The 15,950-nt window shown below is 39.8% G+C and overlaps 1 protein-coding gene across 2 annotated transcripts; it reads right to left on the reverse strand.

Moving 5' to 3' along the window:
• Positions 1 to 2,389: 2,389 nt before the first annotated feature.
• Positions 2,390 to 12,536, reverse strand: znf281a (zinc finger protein 281a). 2 transcript variants are annotated; one of them, XM_034220081.1, is made up of 7 exons: positions 12,401 to 12,536; positions 10,281 to 10,734; positions 8,584 to 8,679; positions 8,172 to 8,298; positions 7,213 to 7,296; positions 6,987 to 7,105; positions 2,390 to 6,351 (listed from the first exon to the last, which is right to left on the reverse strand). In XM_034220081.1, the coding sequence occupies exons 2-7, from the start codon at positions 10,683 to 10,685 to the stop codon at positions 4,762 to 4,764; spliced, it is 2,421 nt and encodes an 806-aa protein (XP_034075972.1). In that variant the 5' UTR covers positions 10,686 to 10,734; positions 12,401 to 12,536; the 3' UTR covers positions 2,390 to 4,761. The 2 variants fall into 2 exon arrangements, with proteins under 2 accessions (XP_034075972.1, XP_034075971.1); XM_034220080.1 differs by having other exon boundaries at positions 8,578 to 8,679.
• Between the last annotated feature and the right edge of the window lie 3,414 nt (positions 12,537 to 15,950).

The following is a 15,950-nucleotide window of genomic DNA, read 5'->3' on the forward strand; positions in this document are numbered from 1 at the left end:
TTTTAGATAAGCATTTATTTTCAACCAAAGAGAGAAACAAACTTAATAATAAAAAACGTCATAATTATTAACATTGGATAAAGATGATCAAATGTTCTAAGTGGACCACATCAAAGTCTTGACATGTTAACTATTTGTATCCCAATATAAAATAAAAAGACAAGCAAACGTGCAAACAGCTCTCTGAGGCTCTACTAAAGCACAGTAGTGTTCAAGCCAAATGCTCAAATCTGAAAGCTAACATTCTGATGTTGAGCACGTATCATGTTCGTCATGTTCTTATTGAGCAATGTTGCATGCTAAGATGTGCTTATGAGCTGTTATAAACACAAAGTACAGCTGAGGCAGATGAGAAGGTAAATACAAAGTAGGACGGCATTGGCAATAGCCGTAAAGGTGAAGGGGTAACCAATTGGAATTTACATTTATCTTAGAAAGGACATCTAAGTCTCAAACAAAGTCCTGTCTACTTAAATAGATTTTGAAAAGTTTTACTCAACACCACAGATGTCCATCTCATGGTGGCACGATACGAAAAATCACGCAGTGACCAAAGCCACTAGGAGTCATCTTCTAGATGTGAAGAATATAACAGTAATCCATCAAGTAGTCATTGAAATATTTCATTCTGTAACCAAAGTGGTATACTTACTAACCAACAGACATATACTTTTATTCCTGTAGCCAACAATAGTGTGCCTAAAAAGACTTATTTGCATTCTGTATTTAATTAAACTAACTAATGACTCATTCTACAGCATTAAAACTCACTCCTGTTTTTATTGCTGCTGTTCCCCATTCACTATCTCTCTGTGTACACAACCCCATATGTAACTTCTTCCCAGCTTTGAAGATAAGAACATCATATTCCCGTCACTCTCGCATCCGCCCTGTCAACAGACCTGCGTCCTCTGGAGGAGAGAGAGACCGAAGCCTCACTAATAACAGTTCATCAAACATCAAAACGATGTGGTAAGGTAATAAAATCCCTGCATCACACCTTGACCATTCTTGCTCAAAACTTTTATGGCTTCCCCATTTTCAAACAATGAGTGAAATGGGCTTACTGACTCATGATGATGCACACTTCTTACAATGTTTAGAAATAGCAAATCCACAACATCTTTGATCATATCATTATCACAAAGGTCAATATTTTAGTCAGTCATTTATTCACTGGACAAAATGGGATTGGCGCTGAATCATGCAGGTTTTGGGTGTGGATAACAGAAGCTGTGGAAAGATTTGAAAGTTAATGTTTGCAAGACAAACACACATGAAATGCAGGTTTCATGCTTTGGTGACGGGAAGACAACCTACATCTCTTTTTGAATGACTTTGAGGAAGGTGGTTAATTCCCTGAAGAGATAATAAATGGGAACTAGAGAATATGAAATCACTGATAGTGATATGAATATCAAAGGTTATATTTCTTTGGACGTGCAGTGGTGGCCGTGCTGCAGCGTCTTGATAGAGGGGACTAAAGAAATACTTTATCTATATTAACTTACATTGACTCAACATCTTGTGTATCGAGGACACTCGTTGCCTGCTTTAATATTACTTTTATTTCCGTGTTTTGTTTGTTTTGCAAATGTACCTTGATTTGTGAATGTATAAGCAGTAGCAGTGCAGGAATGACTAAGATTCGCCATAAATGAATAATATATACGTTCAGTTTTTCCCAATGGTTTGCTTAAATAACCTACATATAAACTAACATTTACCGTGTTAATGTTACATTAACGGTGATGTACTTCATGTGCTCTAAAAATCCTGGAAACGGGGAAATGTAGTAAACCGGGACAGGGAACGACTCATTTAGAGATGACGTTTTAGTTTTCGTATTGCATCCTGAAACATGCAGCTTTTTTGCAGTTTTATGAGGTGTGATGGCATTTTACGAGTGAATGTAAACCAACAAGTCTATTAAGCCCTGGTCTTAAAAGAAAAAGATTAGCAGCATTAGAATCCAAAGATGAGCTGTTGAATGAGCCAAGTGGGTGTTGCAATTGCCAGTAAAGCAGGCCTGCATTTAAAACTTAATAGAATTTCAAGCAGAGATGCAGTTTAAGTCCATGCTTTCTTAATACAAATCTATCAAACAGCGACAAAGTTGCTAAAAGGGAATTATAAAGAATGGATAAGCAACAAAGCATATTAGAGCGGCATTAGGGTTTGATAACTGAGGACCTTTCACTTGTAGAACACCAACACCACCATGTGGTGGAAATAAACAGCTGAGATACAGTAAGCCCGTTATGCTACCAAACATGCTGTAGGGACAGTTTTTCCTAATAAGCCTCCGATACATTCATTTTAGTGTAAACATGCATATGCTTCAACATGTATAACGGCACTGCTCACAAAAAGGATGACAGAACAGCTCTTGATAACAGTATTTTTTTATTTTTTTATCCCTAATCAGTTTTAAATTCATTGGACAAGTAGTCTTGTGAAACGTGTCACAAGAAGCTGGAAGAAAATAAAAATGGAAGATATCAGCTAAAAAAAATTGGCGGTGATAAAAAAAAGGGGGAAAATATACTAAAATTAAAATGTATACAGGGGTCAGAATTCATTTAAGATTTAGTGTTTTGTACATTTTTTGTAAACAATAAGCATATTGAAACAATATGGCAAATCAGATCTGGAGGAGAGCGGTCGAACTGAAGAGACTGAACACTGGCTGGCTTCCGACAATTACAGAAACCCTTAAGCATCATGTCTTAGTGGGTCACATAAATGTCATGAACACAAATGTTTAAAACTAGTCACACAGAAACATGACTTATTTTTACACACAAACAGCATTTCTGCTACATACATCAAACCATCACTCCTGCGTCCCTGGGTTACTGTGATATGAGGTATATGTGAGGCGCCTTCTTGTTCACGCCTCAACCGTTCAGCATGGCAACACATTATTTAAGATATTACAGCATTGCATTCACTCTGCCATGTTCAATGATTGCTTAAAACAACAGGCCATTGGGGCATAAAGGGGTTCAAAGACTCATTCAGCAGAGTGATATCATGTCCAGCACTTGAGGCCAGTTGTAGCTATGGAAGACTGCATACTTATTGTTGTCTTTACAAAATAATCGTACAGCATAAATACATTTAAAAATCAGCGAGAAATTACATTTTACATTTACTAGACAATATTTTGCACCTGCACTGCCCAGGAATAGGCACCCATTTTCTATTGGGACAAATATGCTCGGTAATGCCAGCACATGTGAGATATCTAAATGCTTACAAACATTTGGGTCAGCCACCTTTTAGTTCGTAATGCATATGGCTGCCTCTCAGTAACAGCTTGAGAAATACTTAATCACTAACACATTTGTCATCAAATTCAATAAGAAAGCAAAAGCTTCTAAGCTGGGTAACAAGTCAAAACTAAAACTAGAGGTTTGAATTACATTTACATTATCCCGATTAAATGTTACTTTATTTTAAAAGTCCCCCCTCCCCCCAATCTAAATGTTCCCTAAAAGTAAGGAGAAAGAGAAAATGTGAATGAAAAATCCCACTTTTCCATATCAACTCGGCAAACGCCTCCCCCCGCCCACCATCCCCATAGAAACCATGCCACCCAAACAAAGGGTATCCAGATCATACCCCCTTGAAAATATGTTCAACCCAGAAACCCCCTCTGCATATGCCCAAACTCCTCTCTGTCCAAAAGCCAGTCCATTCCTGACGTTTGAGCTTCCTTGATCCGACACGGTAATTTACGCAATGTAAGAAAAAACGGCTCAAAGTGCTAATTGGATTCTTTTAAAGAAATAAGAGAACCGAGGAAGAAGCGGGGGCAGGAAAAGGGGAAGGCCATTCTATCACTGTCCAACAGCAACCTCTATTGGCCAATTAAAAGCCCAACATCACTTTTGCTCTCCAAAAATATAGCAAGGACAACATTTAGCCCCCAAACCCGCCCTCATTCTTCCTCTACTTCAACTGGCAGTTCCCCAGAATGATTAAATCTGTTTTTACATTAATATATATTCTTATAAATATATATAGATATATATATATGGCCCTTATTGAAGAAAACATGAGTTTCACATTGACACAAAAGTACCATAATCTCTATATAGCCAAGTAGAAAGTGTTTTCAGTGCTCATGTGAGCTGGCAGCAGTCTGTTTATGTCACACTCATTCAACAAGTAATAAAACATGAGAAAAATCCTCTTTGAAGTCGCAAACTAACTTCTGAAAAGAGCGCTCACTGCACCTCGTAGGCTTCTCCTTTTTCACTTTTTCCTGAGTAATACTTTAAACCTTGTAACAGACAACAACTTTTTTTTGCGATTTCAACTCTGGGCTATTCCCTGCCATCCTTGTTATGTTCATTATTATTTTACAATTGTAAAGTTGATTGCTCAAACACTTCAGCTCATTGTAAAAGCAAAAAGTCCGGTGCAACTCTACCTAGTAAAAGTTCTTTCAGTTCATCATTTCTTGACCAGTCCTAATGCCACTAATATGACAAGAATAAACAGTAAATACATATTTAACTTAAAAATACCAGATACTTAAAAAAGTTGCATTTGCAAGAAGCCTCGCAGGCTTATTGTTGGGAGAGGACTGGGCACACAAAAATAGAGCATCAGTATAATTAAAAGAAAGATGACACTTAAAAAATAATAATAATAATAATAACAACAACAATAACAATAATAAAATAGGAGCACTACAAAAATTCAAACAAGAACATCCACTTTAACGAGTGTTCTCTCCCTCTCAGGCTCTCATCTGTAGCTTTGGCTTGTTGTAGTTTTGGAACCTGTACTTACTGGCTCATTGACATCAGATAACAAACTACTATACCCTGAGAATTGAGACACAGGCGTCCGTATCCTGTGATCCACCTCCCCGCCATTGTCAGTGCCGTAAGACAAGACGCGGCCGTCTGCCTTGAACTGGGAGCCAAAGGCCTGGGCAAAGTTTTCTATCTGGTAGGAAGGCTTGGAGGAGTCCAGAGAGGCCAGATCCTGCGAGGGGGCCAGAGGGTAGACCACTGTGCCGTTCTTGCCGGGCAGCTGCTCCTTATGGCGGCTCAGGTCAGATGGGCTGATCTGATAGGAGGGGGGAGTGGAGGAGTGCTGCTTCTCCATCTGGTCGGTAAGCTCCTGAGAAGGGGTGAGCTGCTGGTGGGTGGAGGTCTCCAGGCCGCTCAGGTGGAAGCTGTGCTGTGGTGAGGACCCCGTCAGCATCGCAAAGTGAGACTTTGGCACAGAGGAGGGCAGCGAAGGCGAGGCCACCGACTGGCCGTACCCACACTCCATCGGGGACGTAGTGTAGATGTTCTTGTCAGCGTAGATGGGAGTTCCTTGGTGGGAACTGATGAAGGGTCCTGAGGCGGGAGGACCCAGAGGGAAGCTGGCACTGTGGCTGGTGCGCTCCAACGCCTGCAGCAGGAAGCGAGAGTATTCGTGCATCATGACCGTCTTCTCTCCAGACGGGCTGGGGGTGTCGGCGCTGTGGCCGATGTCAGCGCCGTCTATCGAGACGGGGTGCAGATCCACGTGATGGTCGCCAATGTCAAAGTGAACGTCGTGGTGCGAGCCCTCTGGCTTCTGAGTGTAGTGGTCCAGGATGCTCTGCAGCACCTCGTCTGGGATGCCCGACTTGTCGAGACAGAGAGGAGCGTCACTGTTCATGGCGCTGGAAACGACGCCGTGATTTACAGAATGCTGGGAAGACAAGTGGCCGACACCGACATCATACTCACTGCTGGATATCCCAGCAACCCCTGGCCCTGATGAGTTTGCATTGTTTGCTGCGTGAAGGTAGCGCCTTTTCTTGATGAACTGCATGGCGTCGTCGTAGTTGCTGCTGGTGGGCTCTACTTTAGCTCCATTGGTTTGCATGAGGCCAAGACCATCCATGCCCCCACTCTGCTCCAACGAGTCAGTTTTGGCCTGTCCCAAACCCCCCTTTTCAAGGCTCTTACGATTAGCCTTCTTGAATGCCATCTTTGGAGCCCGGGCATGGTGGCCCTGCTGCATGCTGGGTCCTGGCTCAGTAGAGGAAGATACCGTTGGATTCTCGACAGAGTAATCATGGATGTTGTAGCCCCCAGGTACAGCCCCGTGAATGTGCTGTTCCCTCGACCCTCCTCCATCCCCCTTCTTTTTCTTGCGCTCCCCTCCCTCTCCATTATTTTTGGACCTTCCTCTCTTCCTACCAATATTCCCAATGTTTTCCTGAGTTATTCCATAGCTGCCATGTCCCAAGTCTACACAACCCAGATCCATCATCCCGGGATCCAGCCCCTTCTTTATGGCTTCTCCACAGGTTCGCTTGTGCTTAAGCAGTCGGTCTGTCCTAGAAAAATACTGAAAGATACAACAACAAATGTTTTATTTAAAGATACTTTAAGAAGCGACTTCAGATATTACAAAAGGAATTTAAGATTCAACAAAACTCTACATATTTATTTTTCACTTACATAGCATTATGTGGATCATTTACATTTGAAAGACTTTGATTTTCCCTCAAAAGTAAGCAGTGTGTGTAAACACCCTTTTAAAAAAGGTAGGTAGGTAAGAATGGAGAAACCAGCTCGAGTAAGCTAGAATTTGAAAGTACACAACCGAGAAAAACCTGCCCCTACCTTCAGACTTCCTTACAGAGCCCCTCCTCCAACACACACGAACGTGCACATGACCAATGAGGGCACGAGATAGGTTTGTGCACAGATGGAAGGCTGACAGGCAGGTAGGCCATCCAATTATCTGCCGCGGGCCAAGGCAGATCATTGGACTTGCTTTTTACAGCGCCACGGCTTCCACAGATGAAATATTTGTATATATTTATTGTCAAAGCATTTAATTTATTCATCGCTAGAGAGAAGAGCATTCCATGGAATATAGCAAAAAGTGTTTCTGAAGTGAATTACCTACCCTACCTTTAAGCTTTCGATTTATAAAATATGATATTAAATAATCAGGCTAGTAAACCGCTCACTGACCTGTTGGCAGGTCTCACATCTGTAGGGCTTCTCTCCGCTGTGAGTCCTCTTGTGCCTCTCCATGTGGTACTTCTGAATGAAACGCATGTTACACTGGTCACAGCTGAATGGCTTTTCTCCTGCATTACAAAGACAGCAGCGCTCAAGGTTAGTTGTTATTGGAAGCACATAATGACTCACAGATTAAATCAGATATGACACGGATGGTTTTCGTCGAAACACTCACCGCTGTGGATTTTCTCGTGTCGCTGGAGAAGGTATTTCTGAATGAAACTCATGTTGCATTGATTGCATCTGAAGGGTCTTTCACCTGAAAGGAAAAATCACAGAGATATATATTTACTGTAAAAAAAAAAAGTCATTCCTAAATGGTCATTGCCACATTTATGGTTCACTGAATGACATTGACTGACTTTGCACTCTTCACAAAAGCACTGTGTGTTCGGGGGTAAGGCAACCGATTGTATTGCATTTCACAGGTCATGTCATTGTGTTGATACCTTTTATTTATTTTTGAAATAGTGGTAAACCTAATGATTCGGCAGAAGTCTGAGTTTTCATCCATTTTCTCAAAACATAACTAATTTAAGATCAATAAATTACATTAACATTCACAACACATGCCGTTCTGAAAGGAGCACAGACTAAAATGGACCATGCAGCAGATTCATCATCATTCTAAAAAGGCACACAAATTAATACAAATTAAGTGTTTAATCGTGCTGATCGTATACTTTTAAAATCAATTATCTGAAATCACTCAACTTTAGCAGATGTTATATCATTCTGAAAGTACACTGTTTTTATCTTAGGTTACCTGATAGTATAATTTTCTGAAATGCTGAACTCTAGCCGTTTCATAATAACTGCTTTGGTCACAAAACTGCTAATCATCTCACATTGAAACCAAAGTGTTTGTCGTAATGTTGTACCGTAGGGTTTAAAAGTGTTTCAGCTGACTTTGCTAACATTCAGCATTGACGCGGCAGTAGAGGCTTAAAACTAAAAAAAAGAGTTGTCCCTCCCTGTTTCCATCACAGCAACACTCAGTTTCTAAACGTTTACAGCCTGCCACGCTATTTTTCTGAGATAACGTTTGTTTTGCCCTTATTAAAATACATGATAAAAAAAAATACACAAATGACAAAAGATGAGCATCATGGTAAAACGTGCACTGTAAAATACCTGTGTGGATGAGGACGTGTCTGCGTAGGTGATAGGAGCTTCTGAAGGATGCAGCGCAGTGCTCACAGATGTGAGGCTTGTTCCCCGGCGACATGTTGCCTCCTTCTCCATCCAGCATCATTGATTGCTGTGGAGCAATAACAGAAACACAGGGGTCAGGTTCAGTCAGCTGCCCTCTATACCATCTTTAATCATTCAAAAGGATCAGTTCCTATTGGGTAGAATAAATAATAAAGCATTATTCTACAGATTACGCTCATAATAATCTATTTGGACAATGATTTCGGTGTTAAAAAAAACATATTTATTTATTTTTAAAATGTGTATATTTGTAATCATTTTCATTTATCCATTTAATAGATCTACATTTGCAAAATATGACATTATTCACAGATATATGTCAAACCTTTGCCTCATTTCTCTTCTTTCTTGGTTTACCATCCTGTCCATCACCATTTGACCTTCGACCTTTCCTCCCAGTGGGCTCCTTTCCTAACTGACTCGGCAGCTGTGAGGATGACAAAGGGAGAGGGAGAGGGCCGTGAGAGCGAGCTGCGGCAGGGAAATTATTTGATTGCAGGTTAAGGGCCTAAGCCTAAAAAAAAAAACGATCCAGCAAACAAGCCTGTTTTTTGCTCACACAAACAAACAAAACACTTGGACGATGTCTAGTGATTGTCTGCTGAGCACCCATTGTGCACGCTGTGGTTCTAGTGGGTAAAATAACAATGCCATAAACTCACGGCCTTTCTTTGTATAAGCAGCCTGTAATTCAATGAGAGCCATTATCCACTAGTCTAACCTCTTGTCTCTAAGAAATAGACAAACTGAACATTCTAAACAATACAATACAAGTATTACGCTTCACTAAACTTTATCACAAACAATCTGTGTTGCATATTTATGCAAAATAAATTAAAGATTGCTTCCTGATTGCTTCCTTTTTGCCTTCCAGCATTGCCCATTATTTCCCAGTGAACATGCTGCAACTCAGTGCCATATGGAGACTGACAGGGTACACCTGCTGTTCTCAAAATTAGCTCAATGTTTAGGGCAAGAACAGCAGTTTGTGGGCTAAAAACGCTATTTTACTTCCAAAAGGTCTCATCACTGTGCGAGAAAATGCAACAATTTAGGAGCACGACAAAAGAATACAGACTGTAAGGCTTATTAACATAGATTTCCTTAAAGTAATAATGAGAGCCAGACTGAAACATTTAAGGGTCGTTAAATCCTTAAAATAAAAATGTTAATTCTGGCAGTGTGAGGACAATCATTAAAAAAATGTTTCAACAAACTTGCATCTAGAGCCCTGATGACCTGGGTTTGAGGCCATTGTTAGAAGTGTGTGGTTGTGTGTATTTCTATTTGAATAAGCACAAAAGACGTCTGAAATGAAGGGCAAGCTCAAACAAGACAGCTGTGTCTCTGCCATGACGTTTTCATTCATGCTGAAGCGGTATGACATCACCCTTCTACCCAGAAAGAGAAACAGAGGGAGGGAGGGAGTGATGGGGGGGGGGGGGGGGGGGCGGCACTCATTTATATTTTGCATCTAAAGCCGTCAGTAGATTTATGTCACCATAAACAGTTTCACACAGATTCTTCCCGCACCCATCCTCTATCAGATCCCCCTCTCTCAGGCTTTTAAAAATATTGGCTGTTTCACAATACAGCAGGGATGTTTTGGCACATATACTAACCAGAAAAGCATTCACTAATTTAGATGTTCTTAATAATCTTGGTGTATGTTGTTGCTAACCACACAATAATGCACTGAAGGAAAAGCTTATAAAAATGAAGGGGTTTATATGTCTATATATACACACACACGCATTTTATGTTATAATGACAACGAGCTGGCTGGATCGACTGCAAAATATTGCTAACCACAAAAGAAGATCGAAAACTTCACGTGTTCTTTAACACTATGGATGGTACCTGACGTGTTTTATTAACTTTAATGAATAATGTATGATGTATAAGAGATATTGATGTATTTATTTGTGACAATTAATCAATTATTTAACTTGTTTCAGCTCTCAACTTGAGCAAAGCTATTTTTTCAGCTATAACTCCCACTCACATTCTGATTTCAGTGGTACTTACGTGGCCCATGTTGAGATCATGCACCAGCAGGCTCTGGTTGTTACTGACTGTCACCTCCAGCAGCTCTGTGCTCTTCCCCAGCCCTCCGGGATAAACTGGCAGGCGGTAATCGTGTTCTGACATCTTCTCCTGCTTAATACCCATGGCGTGAACATAGTCTCCCACCCCTACACACCCCATGTGCCCACCCTGGGTGCCCATGCTGCAGTCAGGCGAGTCACGCTCCTTCTTCAGGATCATCTCTTGTGATGGAAGGTCCTGCATGACGGAGTGGGCGGCCAGCCGGGTGAAGCTGGTCACGGGGGGCAGGTGGCTGAACATTAACATGCCAGGGCCGAAATTGGAGTCCATGCTCTGGTTTGAGCGCAGGTATTCATTGCCTAGTTTGTCTTGAACGATGTTCATGATGGAGGCCGGCGGGAAGGAAAACTATAGGTTGGGAATTAGTGTCATTCTGTGAGGGAAACAAAACAGTAGAAGTTCAACATTAAAACAGTTAAAGGTCACATCAAGGAAGACATAAAAGGAAAAACAATCGGTGGCGATACACACAAATAATAGACAACAATTACGGAGCCAGTTAATCTCGGTCTTCAGGAATCAGTGTCACGGCCCGTGTGATCTCACAACTGGGCGCTTAGTCGGATTAAATGTGGTGGTTTGTGGGTCAACAAAAAAGGCTGCAGTCTTGCACATTTACAAGTGGAAACAAGCTAAACAGACAACACTTGGGCTACAGAGTACCAAATATATCTCTAGTTGATTGCACTGTGTGTGTACAGTATTTTACAAGGCAAAAAGGTCACAGTGGCTCAATGCTAGACACAACACAAGAGGAAGAATGAGAGGATTGAAGTTGTGTTAATCTGTTTGATGGGGCTGTCTGACCCAGTCATCCTATTTGCATGAGCTTATCTGCCAATGAGAGTGCACATACACTGCATCAGAAAGGCTGTTGGTTTAATTACGTCGCTACAGGATAATCAAATGCATGTTTTGAGCTCCGAGCGAGATGTTTATTAATGATATTTGATCATTGTATATAACATGTCCATATCTAAATAAAATGTATGAATGCAATGCATGCAGGTATCCAAATGTTGGACATGTGACTCTTTAAAGTGTTATTTTATTTATTTGTTAGCAATTTACACTGAAGTTACATTAGTATTTCAAATTAAATGATGTGTACATGCTCTACAGATATCTTTGGCTGCCACATGAACGACCCGTTCAGCTAATGAGTGCCATCTGACTGCTGACAAATGCCTTCAGCTCTGATGGCGAGCTAGCAGAAATAACCAACCCGGCTAACAAAAAGCAAACTTTTAATAAAAAAGAATAAGACATCTGCCACTCCGACTGACTTCATCTTTGTCATATCTGTTTCAGCACACAACGCGTGCGTTGAGAGGACTCCGTGGTCTGCGTGCATTTAAGAAAAACTACCAAGCTTGTTGGCTATTCAATTAGCTACCTAGCTAACCATTTGGCTAACCACTCTTGCGGGGCCCTTCTCCTTTGTGATGCAGGATCAGGCAATAATTAATATGGCCATGCAATAACAGCAGCAGACTTGCGCTTGATGAACACCAAAAAACGAGCAAATATGAACAGAAAAAAACAACAAAAGCATGAGAGAAGTCTATTCTGTTTTAAGACAAGTAATCAAAGTAAGTTTTGTACTTTTTGAGATGAAATTAAAGAATAAGAGGGAGATATCATTACACACTAGCATTACACAAGACGCACACAATCACCGAGCTGGAGAAATGATCAAGGACAAATGCTAGTTAGCTCATGCAAAATAAATAAAACACTTGTCGTACATTGTTTTAACTTATTATTGGCTGTTATCTCCAAGTTTTTGGCTTCGTTTTCCGGGCTGTGGACCGACTGTAAGTGATGGGACGACAACACAAGCATGACCCATAACAAACGGCCCATACAACTCCAGCGAACAATGATGCTCGTCCGGCTAGCCGAGACAGCTAACTTAGCAGCTAACTAGCGGTAACGTTAACGCTAGAGCTCCGTGCTTTGTTGTCTGTCCCGTCCCGAGTTTCACTGCTACAACGACCGGATAGGTCGATAAACCTGATTTTATGAATGTATCTTACCGTTGCATGACCATGACCTGCTATTTAGGCTCGCGTGGTTCACCCTCAGCTGTCCGTTTCAATATCTAGAGCCAAAACATTGTTCTCCCGCAGCTGCTGGGTTCTTCCATCTTGCCTCGGCGCTGAGGATTCTGGGTCCTGAAGACGGATGCGTCCTGTACGGTCCTGTAACATAAACGAAACGTTTTTTGATTTGTGTTGTTTGATTAAAGGCAATCGTGAAATCCAGATATATACAAATATTAACACTTTAAAAAATGTCATCGTCAATAGGCTATTATTCCTTCACGTTTTATAATTCGTTTTATAATTCTTGCATTTTATTTGCATACATCTTAATATACGAGTACTTGATTATTTCTATTTTATATTTCTTTAAACGTCTACTCTACTACATTGTTATTTTTACACCATAACATTTTGAAATAGTATTGTTACTAGGGACTGTAATTACTAATAGAAATCCATCAAATTAATTTGAACATAATCATTGTATTGGTTAGGGTTAGGCAGCCCTGCAGTATAGATTTCTGCATACATTAAATCAAACGAGTTCCACCTTTACCAGATGCCACATGAATCAATGAACACATTAATGCATCACTTAAAAAGTATACATTAAAAACAGCGTAGTTTTAAATCACAAAATAAAATAAAAACATTATTGCATACATCAGATAATATAATTAAATTAAAGTTGATCTTATGTTCTATTTCTACAAATAGCAAATAGGTTTTTTTCAGTGTCTTATTTAGGTTTAGTGGGTAGTTTATTTATACAAATACAAATAACTTTTATTTTTTGGATGTCTGTTCAGTCTCGCAAATTAATGTAGCTTCACACATTAATGGAAAGGGTGAACAATCCAGCTTGAATGGCAGTAATGGATAAAGATCCCCAAATCCAAACAGCTGAATGGTTCAAACCACAGCAGAGCGAGTCTCGGACCAGGCATTCAGATGATCAGATGTATTCAAAAGCCCTTAGATCTGCCAGATGAATGACTATGTATACATCTAAGAGCACATCAGTCAGGCCTTGCGCCCCCTACTCCTAATTGCCTTTGCTAATGAACCAATTAATTCAGAAAGCAGTAACTAATGGAAATGCAGTCAGTAGAGTAATGCAAAAAAGGTTACAGAGTGAGTTTGATGCCCTCGCTCCTTTCATACATCCACGATGACAACCCACACAGCTGACATCAGTGATATCTTTGAAATCACTCTCATCAGTGTTTAATATGTATGATGGTCCCCGGATAAGTCTAGATGGTAATCAGATTACATTTGAACTTCTAGCTTAATCAAGTTCATCATCTTATTATTTAAATGTAACCAAAAAAACAGATATGAAGAAATTAACAATGTTTAAAAGGAAGGAATTTGTTATAGAGGGTGTAAGGAGAAATTAAAAGCTTTAAACATCTCCATATAATATATTCTACATTTAAAAACTGTATATTAAGAGTTACCATATAGCTTTTGACAACTCTTAGGCTACTAAAAAGATTCTGTATTTAAGGATAGTTTTATTCATGGACATATTACACATTTGAAAACACTTAGCTATCTAAAAAATGTTGTGTGTTCAATGAATGGCTGAACTCGATCTTAGTATTTCTAAAATGTGTGGCTGCAGTCATGCATGGCCAATAAAAGTAAATAAAGTGCTCATGTTTGCATGTTTTAAACAAACAGTTGCCTTTATACACACCCAGACATGGAGCAACATTATTATTTATTTTGAGTTGTGTTTCTGGCCACTTCATCCAATATGCACTATACTCCAAGAACTGTTTCAGTCTTCTTAGAGAAATATCCCATTTTATCTGCTAAATTATGTTTACCTGATAGATGCTGAGTCTGTCTGCTGTTTGGTACTGAGCAGGTAGATGTTACAGCTCTTTACTGAAACAGCTGTATGCTATGACCCAAAATGACACTATGAAAGCCGTGAGAGTGAACCAAACCAGTAAATATGCAGGCTGTAAAACCAAAACAATGGGCTGGAAGGAATTAACTTGAGTAACGATTCTATTTGGTTTTTACGCTTGGCGTTTGATTCACTGTTGGTATAAAAATGTTCATGTAGCATTTGTAATCCTGTAAAACCTGCGCACAAACACAGAGAAGCACATATAAAGATGGACCTTCCTGGTGTTATTTCAATGTCCTGTTCTGAGTGTCAATCTAACATTTGTAAAATATCACAACCTGTCTCAACTTTCCATCACCCTCTACACTCAGCGACTGTTTGGGACACGGAGGTCAGAGACATTATGACTCCTGCACTTTGAGTCATGTCGTATAGCACTGACTCTACTTTGAATTAAGTAATCTGCCTTCATTGCGAAGGAGACAGAGGAGCGATTACTTCTCTACTTCTGTATGGCAAAATGTGTAACAGAGACGGTTATCAAGTCCTCATTAATAATTCAGCCAGTGTGCAGCATGCCTTTGTTCCCTCCTCTCCTGAATCCATTGTAACCACACACACAACAAATAATTTGATTGTGAACGCTCAATTTGCTTTCTCATCTAAAATTGGAGGCCAACAAAACAGTTAAAAGCCAAATGTAGTGGTTGCATGCGTGCTGATTTGTATTCTTACTGGGAAAGCCTGATGCCTTCTTATAACAGATGGCCGTCTACCTCTAATCCTCAATTGTCAGGAGGATCACAGCCGTGTTTGGGTTCCTCTACTGAGACACAAGTATTTTAGTTATTAAAAAATGGTGCAGTGGTTAGACTTGTACCATGGGGATTAAAATACAATTGAAATTATTCTATTTGGTTTAATAATATTTGGTGCCATAAGCAACAAATAAGAAACTCTATCAATACTACACCTATTTATTTGGTATTATACACAGTAAACAGGGCCTATACACTTATAAAAGCTTATAAGCTACTACTTCATAAGGTTCGACTGCGCTTATAATTTTTGTTAAATGCAGAAAAGGCTATAAAACATTCCTTTTTCTTTAAAAATACAATACTGTACTGTTTTCTTGCATACAGTTATTTGGACAGAAAAACATCAGAACATCTGGGAATGGTCTGTGGTTGTCATGTAGCCAACTGTGACAGGGATATTTAGTATTATATCAGGGCCTTTTGATTAGTACAAAATAAAAAATTACTTTAAATTAGACAAACCTTTGTCAGTAGAGGGTGCTGATGAGTAAATAACTTTGTCATCTGCACAATTACGAGTCCTTAGGCCCCCTTTTGTAACCAGATTTATGAATTTATGCAACTATTGCTGCCAATAATTTAACCTCAGAAAAATGATTATAACTTTTTTGTAGTCACTAAATGTGCACTTAATTTACCCTAAAACTGCCCATAGTAAGGTTCATCATAAGCTCTTATCTATTTTTATTTGTTGTATTTTGTTGTTGTTGGGTTTTCAAATTATGTCCCATACCTGTTTCTTTTTTAACTTGCTGGTGTGTTGCACTTCCACAAAAAGCACCTAAAAAAACATGTTTCCCCAATATCAAAGATATGTTCATTACACCATTTATTATTTACTTTGCGGGAGAAA

The sequence above is a fragment of the Gymnodraco acuticeps genome, unplaced genomic scaffold (genome assembly GCF_902827175.1).
Source record: "Gymnodraco acuticeps unplaced genomic scaffold, fGymAcu1.1, whole genome shotgun sequence".
In the NCBI taxonomy this organism is placed as follows: domain Eukaryota; kingdom Metazoa; phylum Chordata; class Actinopteri; order Perciformes; family Bathydraconidae; genus Gymnodraco; species Gymnodraco acuticeps.